At 48.7% G+C, this 17,744-nt stretch overlaps 1 protein-coding gene across 4 annotated transcripts in view; it reads left to right on the top strand.

Moving 5' to 3' along the window:
• MDGA1 (MAM domain containing glycosylphosphatidylinositol anchor 1) overlaps positions 1-17,744 on the top strand; it is a 156,240-nt gene that overhangs the window by 121,066 nt on the left and 17,430 nt on the right. For 3 of the 4 annotated variants that reach the window (XM_049833814.1, XM_049833813.1, XM_049833811.1), the window contains 4 exons: positions 4,895-5,072; positions 6,144-6,167; positions 13,631-13,783; positions 15,021-15,155. In XM_049833814.1, coding sequence (XP_049689771.1) covers positions 4,895-5,072; positions 6,144-6,167; positions 13,631-13,783; positions 15,021-15,155 — 490 coding nt within the window. The remainder of the gene's footprint in view (positions 1-4,894; positions 5,073-6,143; positions 6,168-13,630; positions 13,784-15,020; positions 15,156-17,744) is intronic. The other variant, XM_049833812.1, reaches the window with a different exon arrangement.

The following is a 17,744-nucleotide window of genomic DNA, read 5'->3' as shown; positions in this document are numbered from 1 at the left end:
ATAAAATCCTTTGACAGGATCGTGGCTGTTGACATGTATAACTGACACAGTACCTTGACGCAAGAAAAGTGCTTCTTTGATCATGGCTGCGGCAGGGGATGCTGAGATGCCTGGTCCGGGCATTGCTTGGCAAAGTCTGGCAACGAACATGGAGTCTGTTACGATGTTAAGGTGCTCAGATTGAAACAGCCCACACGCCAAAACTACAGCAGAGGCTTCTAATAGTTGGACTGACAGCGACATATCTGTCATTTTGATACATTGCCACTGTTCTTGTGCTCGCTACACCACGGCTGCGGTAGAGGTGGTTGAGGAAGCGTCAGTGAAGACGGTCTGTCCTGGTAGTGGCCGGTCTCTGACCTTTTGTGGAAGGTCGATATCTACTATCGCTAGCAGCTGAGTCCACGGGGGTTTTGCAGCATAACAAAGCTCTCCTACGAATCCAAAAAGGGCCAAGGCAAGATGCTCTGAGACTGCCACTGATGATGTTGAGATTTGTTTCTGGAAAGGTAAGTATATTTTTGCAGGTTCGAAACCCAAGTGACTTAGGGCAAGTTTTCTGCCCTTCATAATGAGGTTTCCGAGACACTCCACTCCCGGGGTAAATGCGCGTGAGGTTTTTCCGAGGGCTATCCATTGTACTGGCTTAGCTGTATCAGGGGGTCCTTGTGCTAGTGCTCCCACTCCTCCCTCTTTGGTGAAATGGACGTAAAGGTCCAATGGTAGGCTTGGATTCCATCTGGAGAGGACAGCTGTAGACAACTGTCGTTCAATGAAATCGAGTGAGCGCGTGGCCTTGTCTGAGAGGGTCTTTTGTTCCCATGGATGCTTGCCGCTAAGAAGCTCGTACAGTGGAGCCACTGCAAAGATCCTACTAGCTGCTGTGCGTCGTGAAGCGTTTTGATACTACGGCGAATTTTAATTGCCGGGGGTGTTACATGAGAGCTAGCAATTTTTACACCTAAAAACATAACTGAAGGACCTCTTTTTATTTTTGCTTCAGCTATTTCAAAGCCGTTGGCCTTTAGAACCTTGGAGATTGCTGACACGAGGTTGTCTACGAGGTCTGACGTTGGAGCTGCAATGAGAATATCATCCATATATTGGATAATGGTAGCTTCTGGGTTCGCTGATCGAACGGGCACTAGGGCTCGGCCTACAATAATCTGGCATATGGTAGGAGAGTTAACCATTCCTTGGGGAAGAACCTTCCAGTGGAATCGCAAACTGGGTTGCTGACCATTAGGGAACACAACAGAAAAGGCAAATCGTTCTCTGTCTTGTTCGTGTAGAGGTATGGAGAAGAAGCAGTCCTTGATATCGAGTACCGCGCATGGTTCGTTGGAACGAAGGAGTTAACGGGTAGTCGTGTTTGTACTGGGCCCATGGCCTGGATTTTTTTGTTGACAGCATGCAGATCGTGGAGCAGACGAAAGCCTTCGCCGCTGCGTTTCGGTATAACAAACACTGGTGTGTTCCACGGAGAAGTAGATGGCTCGATATGCCCTTTTTCTAATTCTCACTGGAGCAATTGAAGGAGGATTGACAATTGAGGCTCGGGAATGGGCCACTGCTTGACCCACACCGGGTCTGACGATTTCCAGGTTAGCTTGATTGGAGGTGGAGGGTATGCTGCAGTGGCCCTTAAGGTAAATTTGTCACTTTGACGTTCAGCCGGGATAGAGCGTCTCGTCCGAGCAAAGGTGGGACGTTCGAAAGAACGTAAACATATATTTGGACTTATGTTTCGGGCCTTCTTTTGTCGTAGAGGGTTATTGATGATTCAACGCTTTTCTTTGCGATGGAAACTCCTCCTACTCCGCCTATGGTGGGGGCATCTTCTAACTTCCAGCCTGGGGGCCAGAGCGTCTGCGGAATGACTGTTACATCCGCGCTGGTGTCGATCAGGAAGGGGACACTGATTGCGGTATCACTGAGCCGAAAGTGGTTTGAAGGGCTGTTACCGGGGTTTATGTCGGAGTTGTAAAAGTACTGCCGGCAAATTCCCCATATTATTGGCGGGGTATTGCATTGTACTGCCAGGGCCACTCGAAGGTTTTGGTCTCCAAATTGTCCTTCGAAGTTGCGAATGTAGTTAGGTCTGGCTGGGTCATCGGCTGGGGGAATGACTGCTGTGGGGGCATTGGCTGGGCCATAAAGTTGGTGGCTTCTCGAGGAGGTAGCGGATTCGGAAGCTGCTCACCCCATGCGGGGTTCACATAGCTGGGCCGCCGAATATCCCAGTTGGGAGGGGGCCTTGTGCGGCCCGCAGGTCCCCTCCCCTGCCCTTTTCCCTGCTTTTTTAGCCTGCATTCTCTGGCAATATGACCTTTTTTGCCACAAGCCCAGCATGGCCCTCTCGGCTTGCCTTGGGGTGGGGGATCAGGTGGTACTGGTTGGCTGTGGCCATGGCGACTTTGGACGGCCATTACTCCGGCTACGGCAGCGCTCACTGCAGCGTGAATTGGGGTCAGATGCTCTTCCCTTGCCACATGCTTGATCATTGCCGCAACACTAGAGCCTGGTGGCACTGATCGCAAAATTTCTTTGGTAGTTTGGTTGCATTGTTGTCGTAGGCAGTCGGCGACGACTGGGCCTTTGGCTTCTGCTGGTAAGTTGGAAGAGTCTATGGCAGCTTGGAGACAGTCTACAAATTGGATGAAGCTTTCGCTTTCACTTTGTTTTATGGTAGACCACGCGGCTGGCTTAGCGACTATCCCGCAAGTGGTACGGATGGCTTCCCTAGCTGCACGAGTTGTGGCCGCGATTTCTGGGGCTCTCATCTTTTGGGCTTGTGCCTGAGGAGTGACCATTGTTGGGTCTCTGCCCATTAACCGCTGTAGGCTAGAGTTTCGCAATGGGTGGTCATCCCCAGCAACCTTGGCCAGCGTATTTGAGCAATTATCCTCCCATTCTTGCTTAAATACTATCATCCCTGCGCCATCGAAAATCATTCTGCACGTTTGTTTAATGTCAAAAGGGAGCATATCATCGTTGCCAAAAACACTGTCAATTAGGGTGGAAACCATCGCGGAGTTTATTCCTTTTTCAGCAATTGCTTTAACGATTGCTTGTATGTCTTTAGGGTTAACCGGAGAGTAAGTCTTTTGGCCGTTTATTTCCCTGACCGGGAAAGCTAGCGCTGTGGGTGGGGCCCACTTGGCACACGCCCTTTGAATTTTTTTCCAATCTGTGAGCGGCGTAGATTTTTGCAAGCTTTTCTTGACCGTATATGACGAGGCCAAGCCTTTAAGTTTGTTAGAGCTTGCTTGCATTTCCTCGTTATCCGAGTCGGAACTTGGGCTGGATGTATAACGCTTTGCATCCTGCACGCGCCACCGGCCACCCCCGTCGTCCTCCGAGTCAGAGGCGGAAGTCCAGTGGTCCGAGACTTCCGGGCTATGGTATCTTTTGTTTGGGCTCCGCCCTCTCCCCTTTCCGCGGGCGGGCTTCTTCCCACCCCCTCTCCGCCTCCCTTCCGAGGAGTTTCTTTCCTTATAAGGAAACGCCTTGGGACGTGCCCCCGATTGGGCCCCGGGCTCCCCTCCCTTTTTTTGTCCGCGATCTCCTCCCACTTTTCCCTGGATTCCCGACTGTACATGTTTGTGGCGGGAAACGGCTCACCGCCCCGCCCCCTCCCTCTTCGCCGGCACCATTTTGTGGCGCATACGGTGGGGGTCTTTCGCAAACCTCCTCGGGACCCTCGTTGTTAAACGCGTTCTCACGCACATCGACATTATCACAATTTTGCCGCTGAACCTGTTTTACGGCCAAATTGGGGGTAGGACTGGGGGACCGAGACAACGATTGCGGGCAATCTTTGTCTTCGGATGGTGGGTCGGGATCGGCAGGACAATCACTAAACATTGTTTGAGTAGTTGCTCCAACCCCCACTTTAGGAGTAACTTTCAAACAACTTTGGGCCGTTTTCCAGGTCTCTTGCTCTTGCAATGCTTTTCGCAATGCTTGCGTAACCCTCCCCCAACTCTTAAGACACTTGCTGGACCCTGAACACATTACGTCCTCTGCAAGCGTTTTCGTACATTTGTCCCAACACTCCAGGTGAAGAATGTCTACGGGACGCTCAGTGGTGCTTAATTTAAGCAATCTTGTAACCGCGCATTCGAAGTCTTTAGCCTTACAGTCAATCCCCCACTGCTTATGCAGTTGCGAAACTACCTTGCCGAGAGCTTCCATCCCGGCGGTACGGGAGCGTCCTCCCCGCCGAAGTCGGTCCCGCCGCTCCGGCCGTCTTCTCGCGTCCGTTGAGATTCCCGATGTCCCGGCCGCGCCTTCCCGTGTACTGGGGGCGCGGTTATTTTTCTTCCCGGGTTTCGGCGCCACTATGTTGCCTCTTGTGAGGCAAGGCGACCCGGTTCGGAGAAGACACGACGGCAAAACGTACAGGCCGTTCGGGCTAGTCACACACGGACACCAATGTGGTGGATGGCAAAAAGCGTTTATTCCCCGTGTTGCTTCCTTATATAGCCACGGTGCGCTTGTGTATCACTGAACTGCTATTGGTTAACGTAACTGGAGGGGGTGGGGCCCTACCTTTCCGTACATCGCGAAATCTTCCGATCGGGTTAACCACACTCCCCTCTTGTAGATATTGGTTCCAACACAGAGTTGCTCCAGGACCCATAGTTCAAGTTGTCCCCCCAGTCAAGAGGACCCCAAGGCTTTCCTTCAGGGGGAGAGCTCAGGCTCCTGATCACTGTTCTGTACCAGTGGTGGGAATTTTCAAACCAATTCTGCATGAAGATCTCATTGATAAACCAGGTGTACTTGTCTGTATAGGAAGAGGAGGAATAGAGTGTTAGATGGTAGATAGGATCCCTCAGGTTTCCAGTTTCAGGATTTTTGTAACACCGTGGGTTCTTTTTCTATGCAGCTGGCTCAGAGAAACACCATCCAAACCTTCATTCCTGTGCAGAAAATGGAGAAAGGCCTGTTGTTGGAGCACATCTTGCCCAACCTGAAAGTGCCTCAGAGCTATGAAGTTCGCCTGACGCCCATCACCAGCTTTGGGGCTGGAGATATGGCTGCCCGTATCATCCGGTACATGGAACGTAGGTGTCTCCTCCTCGGTCCTGGCTACGAGAGCAGGTCCGAGCCTCAGGCCTAGGGACATGAGCATGCGTAGATGTTGTCTTCTGTGACCCTTGGGTGGATATTCCTGCTCTATGGAGTTTTGATGGCACAGTGCTATCACATTTGGCCTTATTTGGGCTGTTGCCATCAATGTAGACCACTAGATAGAGACCTCTGAGGGCCAGTCTCCCCTTATCCTTCACTCAGCAGCTCTGACTTGCACTCTACTCTGTGTGCAGGAGAACCCCAAAATCCCAGTCCCCTGTCAGGCCATGCTGCAGCTTCCTGTGGTACAGTGGTGTATTTTAGAGGACAGCCACTGGACACTGTATTAGCCACATGCCCATAAAAGTAAGAGGATTTCAGGGGGCTTCAGTTCTTTCCAGAGATGAATGCACAGTTCCTGTCCTAACTAGTCACTAGTAAACCTGTAGCTCTGTCAAATACCCTGAATCCCAGATCATCCCATTGATATGCATTGACCACCCTTCTCTCCCCAGCATCCCAACAGCTCACAAATCTCCCCATTCCCACAACCCTATGATTTCTTTACTGCCCTCAGGAGCTTGGACCCTGTATTTCAGCAGAAAGTACAGATCCCCCTCCTCCTATGTTTGCATGATTTCACACAATCCTCTTGTCCTGTGAAGTGATAATGTGTCTGGTGTCCCCTGCATGCCTGTTGTCTCAAACTTCCAAATTGTTTTGATGTCTCTCTTAGATACCAAGCTTTGGTATCTAAGTGGGTGCTATCCCAGTGGGTGCTCCAGAAAGAAACTGCTTGGGCTGCCAGAAGGGTTCCCCCATGTAAGCCCGGGATCATCCTTTAGGTGGGGTTTTCTTAAGGTCTGTTGCTGCTTGGAACAGAGTCAGCATCTTGTTCCATCACCAACGCATACACCAAGCACTGTTTCACAGAGATGCTGCTAGGAGATTTGTGCATCTGTGACCTTTCTTGACGTGTTTGTTTTCTTTTCAAACTCTGATTGTGATTTGTGATTTGAGGGAGTTCTATCTGTTCTGACTTGTTTTTCTGTTTCCTTTTCCAGCAATCAACTATCCCAGCCCAACAGGTAAGAATATATTTTGAGTGTAATGCAGTGGTCCAGCAACTCAGGCAAGCCAAACAGCTGGAATACACAGCTGACTGTCAAATCTTTTTCCCCAAAAGAGGATGAAATTGCATACACTAATGCTTCCAGTAAGTAATGCCATTTATTGTACCTCAAATTATTGCCAGGAGGTACACACCAGAGATATGCCTCCCACTCACACCTGATATCTCTGTGACTGGATAGGCTGTGATCTTGAACCCACCCTCCCCCTAGCATTAGCAGTCTGCATCCAGTAAGCAGGTTATTAAATGTTCCCCAAAGTATCAGTGTTTGATATCCCCCATCCTCTTCTGACCAAGAAAGATACCACTTGACATCTCTGCAGGCTGGTATGGAGCAGTCTCCAGCTCAGATCTGGTTTCTCTTCCAAAATCCTTCAGCACAGTCCCTTTCTTCTTCCCCTCCAGTGTCATCACTGTTTACTTGCTTATTTACCTTCTGGTCCTTCCTGCCAAGATGCAGGCCCGTCTTTATTGAGCACACAGAGTTCCCATTGATTTCAAGAGCAGAATATGCAATGTCTCAGAACGATGGTCTTTAACAAGAACATGATGGTGCCCATCAAACATAAAAGAGGATTTCTAGCATGCTCTAAGTAGCAGTGGAGTGATCTTCAGGGGATGAAACAAAAGTCCCTTTGCTTTGATTGTTGGGTATAAGCCCAGGCAAAGCTCTTGGACAGAAATGGGCAGACTACTTGCTGGTAGTCCATAGGCAGCAGGTGGTTCCATGTAGCTGTTTCTTTCTCCCTGTTTGCAGCTGCTGAGGCAGCATTCAGTCTTTTTATATATTGCTCTGTGTATGTGTGAGCAAATGCTACTGCTGCACTGCAGGGTAGCAGTGGGAAGGAGAAGCGAGGATTAGGCAACAGCAGCTGGGAATCAGGATATGGGGTAATCTTGTTAAGGCAGCCATGAGGCGTTCATTATTGCAAGTTCACACTCTGAGGATGGTTTGATGAACCATACTCTGCATGACAGAAGGAGCTTCTTGTAGAGTCAGAGAGATTTTGTGGCTCTAATTCCTGATTCCCTTTGCTTTGCTTTTCCCCACTTTCCTATCCTCTTTAAATATTCTCCATAGAAGACTTGCTGGGAAATACTGAGCGTATTGCCAGGGACCCACTCCAGAGTGTGTCCATCAGTACTCGCTGGAGGAGGCAAGCATCCCAGCTCACAGGTGGAAGTGACAAAATCTGACCTTTTGCCACTTGCTTTTACACTACATAAATCACTGGTAAAGCCAGAGTGACTTGGGTCCTGATCGTGTCTATCTCTTGGGGTCTTGGTAAACTGAGCCTTCAGACTGTTTGCCTGGGGTTGCTTTGGCGGCTTGATAGAGACCAGAATGACTGCATGAAATTTGCTTATGGTGGAGGATAACTCAGCCACACTTGTATTTTTGTGCATTAAACTCAACATTTAGGGTTTCACCTTGATACAAGTTACCTAGCCTGTGGTGGATATTGGGATCTCTGGCCCAGTCATCAGGGTCTTGCCCATGAGTTCATGCCTTGAGATTGACTGCCTAAAGTTGCACTCACCACACTTGCTTTCAGAGATGACCCTTCCTTTCAGACCTGCTGCCAGAGAAATATGAGCCCAAAGGCTCTTAGCTCTAGGCGAGCTGGGCCCCTCCTGGGGACCAGTGTGGAGGTCCTGGAAGACCTCCAGAACCAAGGGTGGGACCCAGGTGTTGTGGATGGTCACCTCTTCCCCTTGGCACAACTGCACAGCTCTGTCACTGTCGTCTTTCCCCTCCTCCTCCTCCTCAGCCAAGGCAGCCACAGCTGTACGGACCTCGCCGCTGTCGGCTACCTGAACCTGGTCTGTTGTTCTTATCATTGCGACAGCCAGCTCAGTTCCCAGACCCTCAACTGGGCCACGGCTCAGTTCCCAGACCCTCATCCCAGTAACATGGAAATCCCTGCTATTACCTCTTATTTTCCCACTTCCCCTGCTACCACCACCCCTAGGGAAAACGGTTGGGACAGGACTGTAAAGGTATCCTCACGCTAGGCTGCCCAGCCAAATTCTGGGAGCAAACATTGAGAACTCTCAAGTGAAAGGCAAAGATTAGATGATTAATGCCTCTGGCAGCCTGCTCCAAGGGCATGCACAATGGTGATTAATTTACAAACTCTGAGAGTCACTTAATACAATTATTTCTTCATGCATTTTCTCTCTCAACCTAATAAGATGTTAATGACATTGGGGCAGGCATGCATGTGGCACGGTTACAGTCAGGTACTGGGGTTATAAAGCAAAAGCAAAGTAAAAGCAGAGGAAGTGAACAAAAGATATTGAGGATTTCAAATATTTAGAGGTTAGCAGTAAGACTGACTGTAACTCTTAAAAATCAGTCAATCTGGTTCTAAAAACCAGAATTTATCTTTAAAAAACTGTCCTAGAATTATCTTAATTCTAAGGTGTTACCTTAAAAATCTCTTAGAATAACTGATCATTTTATTGTCATGACTAAATTACATTTCTGGGAAATCTGCTCTGTCCTTTTTATCTCTCGCCTGCAATTTTACTTGTATATAGCCTTCACTTTCTAACCCAAACCCTGCAGTGCTGCCCTGCAAGCTATTCCAGCTCATCAGCAGTGGATGGTTTGGTTTCCCTGGTCCTAGCAGATGTAGCCTTGCAACCTTGGTGATGAGGGCATTAAGAAGCATATGGGATGGCTGGGGTTTTTTTGTCTTGGCCTTCCAGAGAAGCAACACCATTTTTCATGTATCTGCAGTCTGGCTGTGTGTGGTGCTAAAATGTTTTGGGATCATGGACAAGTACAGTGGGTGGTGATCAGTACCAGATGCTGGTTGTTGTAGATTACCCTGGCTCATTGCTTACTGTCTAGTGCTTGTGTGTCCTGTCTCTGATAATGCCTCACAGTCCAGAGGACTCTGAGCTTGTTGCCCCAGTATGAACATGAAGGAATGAGATGTGAGCCTGGCATTTAGGTTGGATTCCTCAAATATGTGCCCATTCCTCAGGAATATGTGTGACACAAAGGTTAAAAAAGGTGACTGCCACCAATTCCTTGTGTTGTGATAGCAAATAGGATTGTCTGGGCCATATTATCCCCTTGTTGCAGATGGAGATATTAAAGCAGATGGCAATGCAGTATGACCAACCAGTTACGGTATTGTGAAGCTTTCTTCCATTACTTGTTATAAATGCTTTAGAAATTTACCATGGAAAAGGCTGTTAAATGCTTTTTTCTTAGATCCCAACATACTTCGAGGTTGCAATACAGTTTTCATTGTCTTCACCTTCTAGATGGGGAAACTGATATCCAGAGACAAAGTGATAGCCTGTGGGTCATGCAGCAGGTCTGCAACAGAGCTGAGGCTCGGAGCATGGTCCCTTATGCTCCAAGCCAGTTTAAGTCATCAGACCACAGGTAAATGATGAAGACAGTTTTATTCAAGTGCGCTCCATCTGCTATTCACCCATATTCTGCAGCTAGAGTAGGATTATTATTTTTTGCATTCATCCGGCAGCCAGAATTGCAGGATCAGGAGTGGCTTCCCAATAAGGACTTGAAATGAAAGCCTCCATTATGTTTCTCAAGAAGGCAAAGCAACAAGAAATGCTAATAGCCACGGCAGAGGGTCTCTCCCTTGGGAATGCAGGGAGGTTTCTGTAACCAGGAGCAAACATCTCTGCACTTTGAGCTGCCACCACTGCAAAGCCTGCCAAGAAAATCTGTTTGGTGAAGACAGCGCTATCTCCAGCTTTTGAGGAGCCAGCTCCCCTGCCACCTCCACCTCACCTCTAACAATCCAGAGAACAACTTCTGTATTCAATATTTAAATTCACTGTTTAATTTTTAAACAGGAAGCTTCCTTTGTGCTGCAGTGCTAAGCCAGGATCCCTGGCAGATGGTGTGAGTCTGCAAGAAGGTTTGCTTCACACAGCCGAGGTCAACAGTTAGATCACTGCTTGGCCTCTGAGACACAGCAGGTCATTTAAAGGTTTTCTTTTTGGCTGAATCTGCCAGGTTTCTCCTGGTGATCTTTGCTGATAACCACCTAGAGATGATGTGCTGGCAGTGTCTCAAACCACACCGAACTTCTCCTGGTTATTCTGGGCACCTCCACTTCTAGCTCGGAGGAACACCAGAGCTTTGCCTTCCTGTGGCTTGTTTTAAAGCAAAGAACCAGGAGTCAGAGCACTTGGGCTCTGTTTCCAGCTTTGGCATTGCCTGCTGTGACCTTAAAAGTGTGTCTCTATAGTTTTGTGCATCTATTTCCCCACTTGTAATGCAGGAGATATATAGCAAGAGGCATTACTACCTCATAGAGATGTTAAAAATCCTTGTTCATTAATTGTTGCAAAGTGCCTTGAGATCCCAAGCTAAGCAGAGGCAATGTGCTGTAGTTATAAACTCCCACACAGCAAATGGTGTTGCACATAAGCTTGATCGTGTTGTGGTATCTGTGGTACACAGGACCCTTCTCTATTTTATGCTCTCTGCTAGAAGCATTGCCTGCCGGAAATAGCTGCATCTGAGTGAGAGGAGAGGATGGAGTCATGTCCCTGTTTGGCATTAAAAGAGCTCTCTTCAAGCTTTTGAGTCTTCTTCTCTGACCAGTCTCATCCCATGGATGTGTGTGGCTTCTTACAAATGAGGCACAGTAGTCTATCAGCTGGCACGACCAGGCCTTAGAGCTAAGCTGGGAATACTGTCCTCAGCCCTCTTGGCTTGCACAGCTCTCTCTTATCTGCACCTGAGCTTGGGCTTTCTCCTTAGTCTCCCTCTCCTTTGGTTTCTGTGCCTCATCCTTTCTGGGTTTGCTCCCTCTCAATCAGTTGCCCGCCTGGCCTCTCTGTGTTACAGCTTTCAGCTCTGCTTTCCACATGATATTCCCTGTTAAGGGAGTTTCGTGCTGAAGAAAGTTGTCACCTTTCTCCTCTGAAGGTCCACATGCACAACAGGGTCAGAATTGCAAACCATCCCGGTTGCTGTGGTTGCAAAAGGACAGTCGTGGTGGATCCTGCTGTGTCGGATAATGCCATTGTAAGAAAAAACTTGTGTCTTCTAACTGCAGCTGGCAAGCTGTGAGCTGGAGCCACACAAATGTTTGTCTTCAGTCCAATGGAGAGAAGCCAGGGGTGTTAGACCAATCCAACAATCTCAGAAAGCTTGTGGGCTCCAGCCCCTCCTCTGAGGACCAGTGGGTGTCTGGTACAGCCATGAACTCCCTTCTCTCAGCCACGAGGGCTGGGGAAGGACCCTTAGAAGCTGCTTTCTCACCCTTTTGCCCCTCTGCCTCCTTGTGCTGGGGATGAAAGAAGCCACCCCCATCCCACGTAGTTGTCCTGTCTCAAAACCTGCAGGCATCTGCATCGTTGTTGTCCACTCCTCTGTCCCTCCCTCCTCCTTCGGCTCCAGCTGCCCTGTGGTCCCCTGTGCTTGGCACTGCAGATCAGTGGCTAATTTGGATTAGGATGCTAATTAGAAATGAGCGGATTGAATGGAAAGCACTAAACCAGCGATAATCAGCTGTTAAGTGGCCAGCCCAGCCGAGCTCCCAATGGCTGTGCTCAGCTCAGAGGAGCGGCATTTCCTGCTGAGTTTACAGTAAACCCCACTGCCCCGGTCAGCGAACCAAGCCCTTGGCTTGCAGCGCAGTGCCCAACGTGCGGTGTCAAAGACCTTTCTGCAGGCCACAGCAGGAGGTTGTCTCCTCTTTTCTCACTGTTTTGGTGGGGTGCTGGAGAGAAACAGGCAGGAAGGGGGAACCCCTTTCCCTGCCACAGGGGTGTGCAGGCTTTTGATGTCTGTTTGGATGATGGTCGTTTTCTTTTCCAAATGGAAGGGGATGGGAAGGGCCTTAGCTGCAGGGTAGCAACTGGGAGGTGCAGCATCTCAGAGCCAAGATGCTGTTCATTTCATGAGTCATCTCTCCTCTCTGGTACAAGATGGCAGATTTTGGTGTGCGTGGAAGGTGTGTGAAGCTCCTACCATCACAACATACCATGTCTGGAGCTTTTGTTCCTGGCATCGCAGAATGCTTCCCTTGCCCATACAATCCTTAGCACCCAGCCCATAGGTTGCTGACCCTGCTCTGCCCTACATGTCCTGCCAGAGTCACCCATGCTAGGACAAAGAGCCTCCTGCCCAGGAACCAGAGGAAATCACCACTGAAGATACAGGAATGCAGGAGCCCAAGTAGGCATTTGGGCTTCTCTTCATCTGGGCATGATAACAGAAACAGTGTGGGGGGTAAACCCCCAAAAGTTGAGTCTTGCACCAGCATACCATGGATGAGGTTTCTAGTACATCCCAAGCCCTTAGCAAGAGCCTTGTTTTCCTTTCTGTATGTGTTCTTTCAGTTTCATAGCACATCTTGCTCTTATATACAGGCAGAAAGTAAAGAGATCTGTGCTTATTGTGTCTGCGCCACTCGCGAGGTCTGAGATCCCACTCTCAGCCCATTCTCCAGCTCCAATTTCTGCCCAGGGACCTTTCAGAACACAAAGGAATTTTCACAACAGGTCTTGGACCTGTTTTCTCTTTCTCTTCTGCCTGTTTCCTCTGCCCCTCTCCTACTGTGTCAGCAGTGTAAAGCTGGTTCTTGGCCTTTGATTTTGTGGCTCAGGAACTACCATTTTACCACAAAGGTTACTATCTTCAACCTGGTCAAGTCCAATTCATTCCAATCTCTTAAAGTCCATATTGGGTTATGTCTATGCACAAGATTTTTCATCTGTCTTACAATATTGCTGTAGGATGTGACTGCCTTGTGGTAGTAATAAAACCAAGCCCTGTTGCACATGTGGTTGATCCTACATAAAAATCTTTTACCTACATGACTTATTTTGTTAGGGGAACCAGCATAAGCTGCAAGATCAAATGTGCCTTTTAGCTGGTACAAATTGGATGTACTCTAGCTAAATGACACATTTGTAGCACTGAGCTGACCTCTTCTCCACAGCTGATTTTTTTCATGTGTGCCATAGTTTAGTTTAATTTATAGCCCCAAGGCGGGGGGTTATATGCTGGTGCTTTTTCCTCTCTCCTGGGGAAATTATTCTACCATCAAGTTGTTCTGGTTTAAATGCCCTTGTGGCCTGTTTGTCTTCAATGCTCTGTCTACCTTCCTCTACGTTTGCCTCCTCAGACCTCCCAGCAGAATCTTTCTTTCTCTTTAGCCCTAATAGCCTTCTTCCATTTCATCAGACCATCACATCCATCAACCTGGATTAACCCTTCCATAATCATACTAATCATGGATATATTCCTTTTCAGCCTCCTCTTGAGGTTGGGGGCTGCCCACCTGTTCCTGGCTTGACACAGAGCTTCAGTGGTGACGTAGCAGTGCCGTGAGACTTGCTGCAAGCACCCAGGCAGCTTCAGGGACGAGGTTTGACAAGTGGCAGTTGACCAGCAGCTTTTTTTCCCTGCAGATAACACCTGCCGCTTTGAGGACGAGAAGATCTGTGGCTTCATGCAGGACAAGATGGACAACTTTGACTGGACCCGGCAGAACGCCCTGACACAGAACCCCAAGCGAACCGTCAACACAGGACCCCCCACAGACATCAGCGGTACACCGGAGGGTAGGCACACATCTGGGTTTCTTTTGACTTGGCTGTGGAGGCAAGACACACGCCGTCATTTGTCAGGAGTCCTACCTACGGCTCTGGGAGCTGGTGGAATGCTGATCTGCTTTCCACACAACATGCTTCTCCTCCACACAGGGTGCAGGGAGCAGGCAGTTAATTTGCATGTTACTGATTGGCATTAAACACACAATTAAAACACCCACGACTTTGTTTAAGGGAATAGTGTGAGCATTAGTTCTTGTTACCAGCTAATTGCCTGCTGCCTAATGCCCTTATCCCATTTGGTGCTTGTTTTGAAGTCAGAAAAGGATAAGCAAGTAGGAGAACATCTCTAACACCTAGAAATGGCCCTTCTGGCTTTAGCCAGCTGTTTGCTCAAAGAAGGTCTCAGGGAGGCAAACAGATCTCCTTAGTACCAAGCAGGAGCATGAGAGAACGGGCAGGAGCTGCCTGCAGGGTGGCAGCGAGTGCCTCACCTCTAGCTGGAGGAAACTGGTGTTGTGTATTGCTCTCACTAGCTGTGCATGGAGTACATGCTCCCATTTTAGCTGGATATTACTTTCCCCTCTCTCTAATGAGGAAAGTAAATTTGTATGCAAGCACAAATCTTTGAACTCAGAAAAAAAATGGGAAACATCCAATGGCTAGCTAAGGAAATGGCTTTTCCCATTAGTGTTCAGTACACCAGCCTGATCCAGCATTGAAAACAATGCCAACAAATTAAATAGCTAATCTGTTCCTCCCTGGGTTGTTAACAACTACTTTGGTATTGTTCTCTATAGACAAGAATATTGTTTAGGTGAGATATACCGAATCCTCTCTCCCTCTGTTTGAGGCAGAGAAATTAGGCTGGAATGGTTTCTCCCTCCTCTTTCTGGTTTCCTCCTTACACAGTGCAGTCAACACTGGGACTCCTTGTGCTGCAGGAGAAAGGCTCAATTTGCACCCAGACACATATGTGTGTGAATGTTCAGGGACTCATCTGCTGCATGTGCTCACAGTGAGTCTGCTGATGTCTGCCTCTCCTGCTCTCCCCTAAATACTGCAGAGGCACTGTGGACATCATGCAAGTGTCTCTGGCTGGGATCACAGTGGGTGCAGAGCAGATGGGAAGAGCAAGACCATGTGTCTCAGAGGAGGAGTGGTCTCCCAGCCTCTGGCATCCCATCGCTTGCAGGAAGGGAGACCCAGTGCATGCTGCCTTTCCCCACCTTTCCGTCTTGTTCTGTAGGTTATTACATGTTCATTGAGGCATCCCGGCCCCGGGTGACAGGAGACAAAGCCCGGCTTATCAGCCCCCTCTACAACATTACTGCCAAGTATTACTGTGTCTCCTTCTACTACCACATGTACGGGAAGCACATCGGTGAGTACCCTCCAGGGAAGGGTAAGCCCAGCCTAGTGTGGGCTGTCAGGGAAGACCTCCAGCCTCTTGCTCTGCCAGCTGTTCCTGCAGCACAGTGATTCAGGAGGGTGGGAGTCCTACTCCAGTGCTCAAAGTGCCAGAGTGGGCTGCTGCTTTCAGATATTTGTCCCTTACCCACACCACAGCAGTGTCAGGGTTGTGAGGCTGTTGCAGCCCATCCCCAGGGCAGTATCTTGCAGTCAGCCATCACCCTTTCCCCTCTGGCTCACTCCTCCTCTACCATAAGGCTCTCTACCCTCCACAAAAAATGAGTGTTGTACCGATGTGCGCACATTTTCTCCGCTCATGGCCATAGCCACCTTGCTCCAGGCAGCAGGACATCAGGTGAACAGTCTGTCCATCAGAGAGGATACAGAGGTGGAGGGGCTTTGTGGGACTGGAGGGCTCTGTGGTGGCCGCAGCTATTTTGAGCTGGGCAAGATGCGTGTTCCCTTGGCTGTGCCAAGGGGCTGTCTGCTCTGCCTGACTCCCTTCTCTGTAACTGTAAGCCTACAAAAGCAGCAAGCACCCCAGAAGCACCTGGCACACTAATGAGTTTCCATATCCAGTCAAGGAGCAATTGCTAATTTGTCACCTCTTGATTATAATTTCATTAATTTGAATAATAGATGCACTCTCCCCACAGCACGCTGGGTTATTAATCACCTGCTGGACTGGAGCCTGACTGAAAAATCAGGGCCCAGGCAGAAATGTGTCTGCCCTTCAATAAACGGGGTTAATTAACAGCTCTCTGCTTGGCACCATTGATGTCATTGGGAGGGAACATGCTCCTGAGTCTGGCCACCACATCTCCATGTGCGTATGGCACAGCAGAGAGGTTAAGCTGCAAAGTCTGGGATCTTCTCTCAGTGGGGGTGAGGTGAAACCCTGACCCTGTGGATGCCATGTGGTAAGAGCTGGGCTACGGTTCATTGAGGAGGTCTCCATCTCTGTCTTTGCTCTGAGGGCTCATATTTGCTGTCTGCACTCAGAGTCCAGCTAGGTCAGAGGTGTTTGCATGCACCTGTATTCCCCCTGCAGACAGGCTGCTCTGTGCTGTCTTCATGCCAGGGGCGGCAGGTTGCTCAGAGCACTGTCAGCGTTGGTTCACACCAGGTTTTCCTGGACCTTCTGGTCTTGCTTAGCTGACAGAGTCCAGCTATTAATGCTGGCTGGCAAACTCCCTTGTTCCCTGCCGTTGTCTGTTGTGGTCAGTCAGCCTTGCTGCCTAATTCCTGCATGTCTTCTGGAGGCTTTGAAAGGGATCTCATTCTTTGTGATTGCAATGAAGGGTGGCCCAGACTGGTGGGAGACTGGCAAGGAAAGAAGATGTGGAGAGAGGAGGCCTTTCTTGCTTTGTTTCTTTTATGAATACAGCAATGTGTCATATTTCCAAGTTAATTTCAAGGGGAAAGTAAAAGCCCATCAGCTTTTGCTTGCTTTCGGAAGAGAGCTGTTTTACAGATCTCATGTGGTGGTCTGTCTGGAGATTGGGTGGACAGAACATGCCAGGGAATCAATTCATTACAGGTTTTTGGCTTTTAGTGTTTTAACTCTTTATTCATTTGCTCCACCCAGAAATTGCTCAGAGCAAAAGATACAGTGACTCCCAAGACCTAAGAAAACCTTAGTACTATTTTCTATTGGCTTCAGACATCTTTTATATCTGTTGATTTTTCCCTACATACTCAATGTTGCTGCCCCTGCCTGCTCCCCATTTTCCCCTTGATGCACAAAGGGGCTGGTAAATTTGTGCAAGGTGGATAGACTCTTTACTGCCATATGATGATTTCCAGAGTGGGTGCTGCTGAGCTGAGAGCAAATAAATTATTTTAAAATTAGACTGACTAGATAGAGAATGAAAGAGAAAGTAATGAGAAAAAGTTCTTTTTCTCTTTGCCTGTGGAATATGTGGCTTTGTCTATCGAACCCACAATATATCTGTCTGCAGATTGAAATTCAGTACTTCGTATCTGCTCTCTACTCTGGAGTTTCTTTCAGGGCCAGTCATGATATTCTGTAATTGTTTTGGCTTCTCTTCTACATATCGGGGCACCAGGGTGAAACTGAGGCCTTTACAGGAAAAACCAGAATGCCTAGTAATCCTAAAATTGTCTAGTTTTCATCATTCCCACTATGCTACTTACTAACTCTTATGCTACTTGGTGTTTTTACTTACTGCCACACTGGCAGCACTCTGGCATAGCTGTCCTCATCCCTGCACATGTACGAATGAACCTGCGTTTGGGACACGCTCTGTTTCACCAGCAAGTGTAATGGCTCGATCTACATTTCTAATGCATGTTGGTTACTCCCTGGCTGGACTTCCTTCTGTGGAGGTTGTGAAAACCTGCCAGGAAGCTTTAGCTTGTTCAGGTGGTGCCAAGCTTGATGCCCTTTGCAGCTGAAGTCCTCTCAGAGTCCCCTGAGGAAGTGGCAGCCTGCCTGAGGTCAAAGGATGTTTCTTCAGCTCTTCTTCTTTAGCCCTGGGTTGAAGGAGAGTGAACTGTCTCAGATACAGGGCTTCTCGCTAGGACTTCTCCTGTCAAA

Source organism: Accipiter gentilis, chromosome 30 (assembly GCF_929443795.1).
Source record: "Accipiter gentilis chromosome 30, bAccGen1.1, whole genome shotgun sequence".
Classification (NCBI taxonomy): domain Eukaryota; kingdom Metazoa; phylum Chordata; class Aves; order Accipitriformes; family Accipitridae; genus Astur; species Astur gentilis.
The sequence above is the reverse complement of the archived record's forward strand: the minus strand, read 5'-3'. Positions and strand labels throughout refer to the sequence as shown.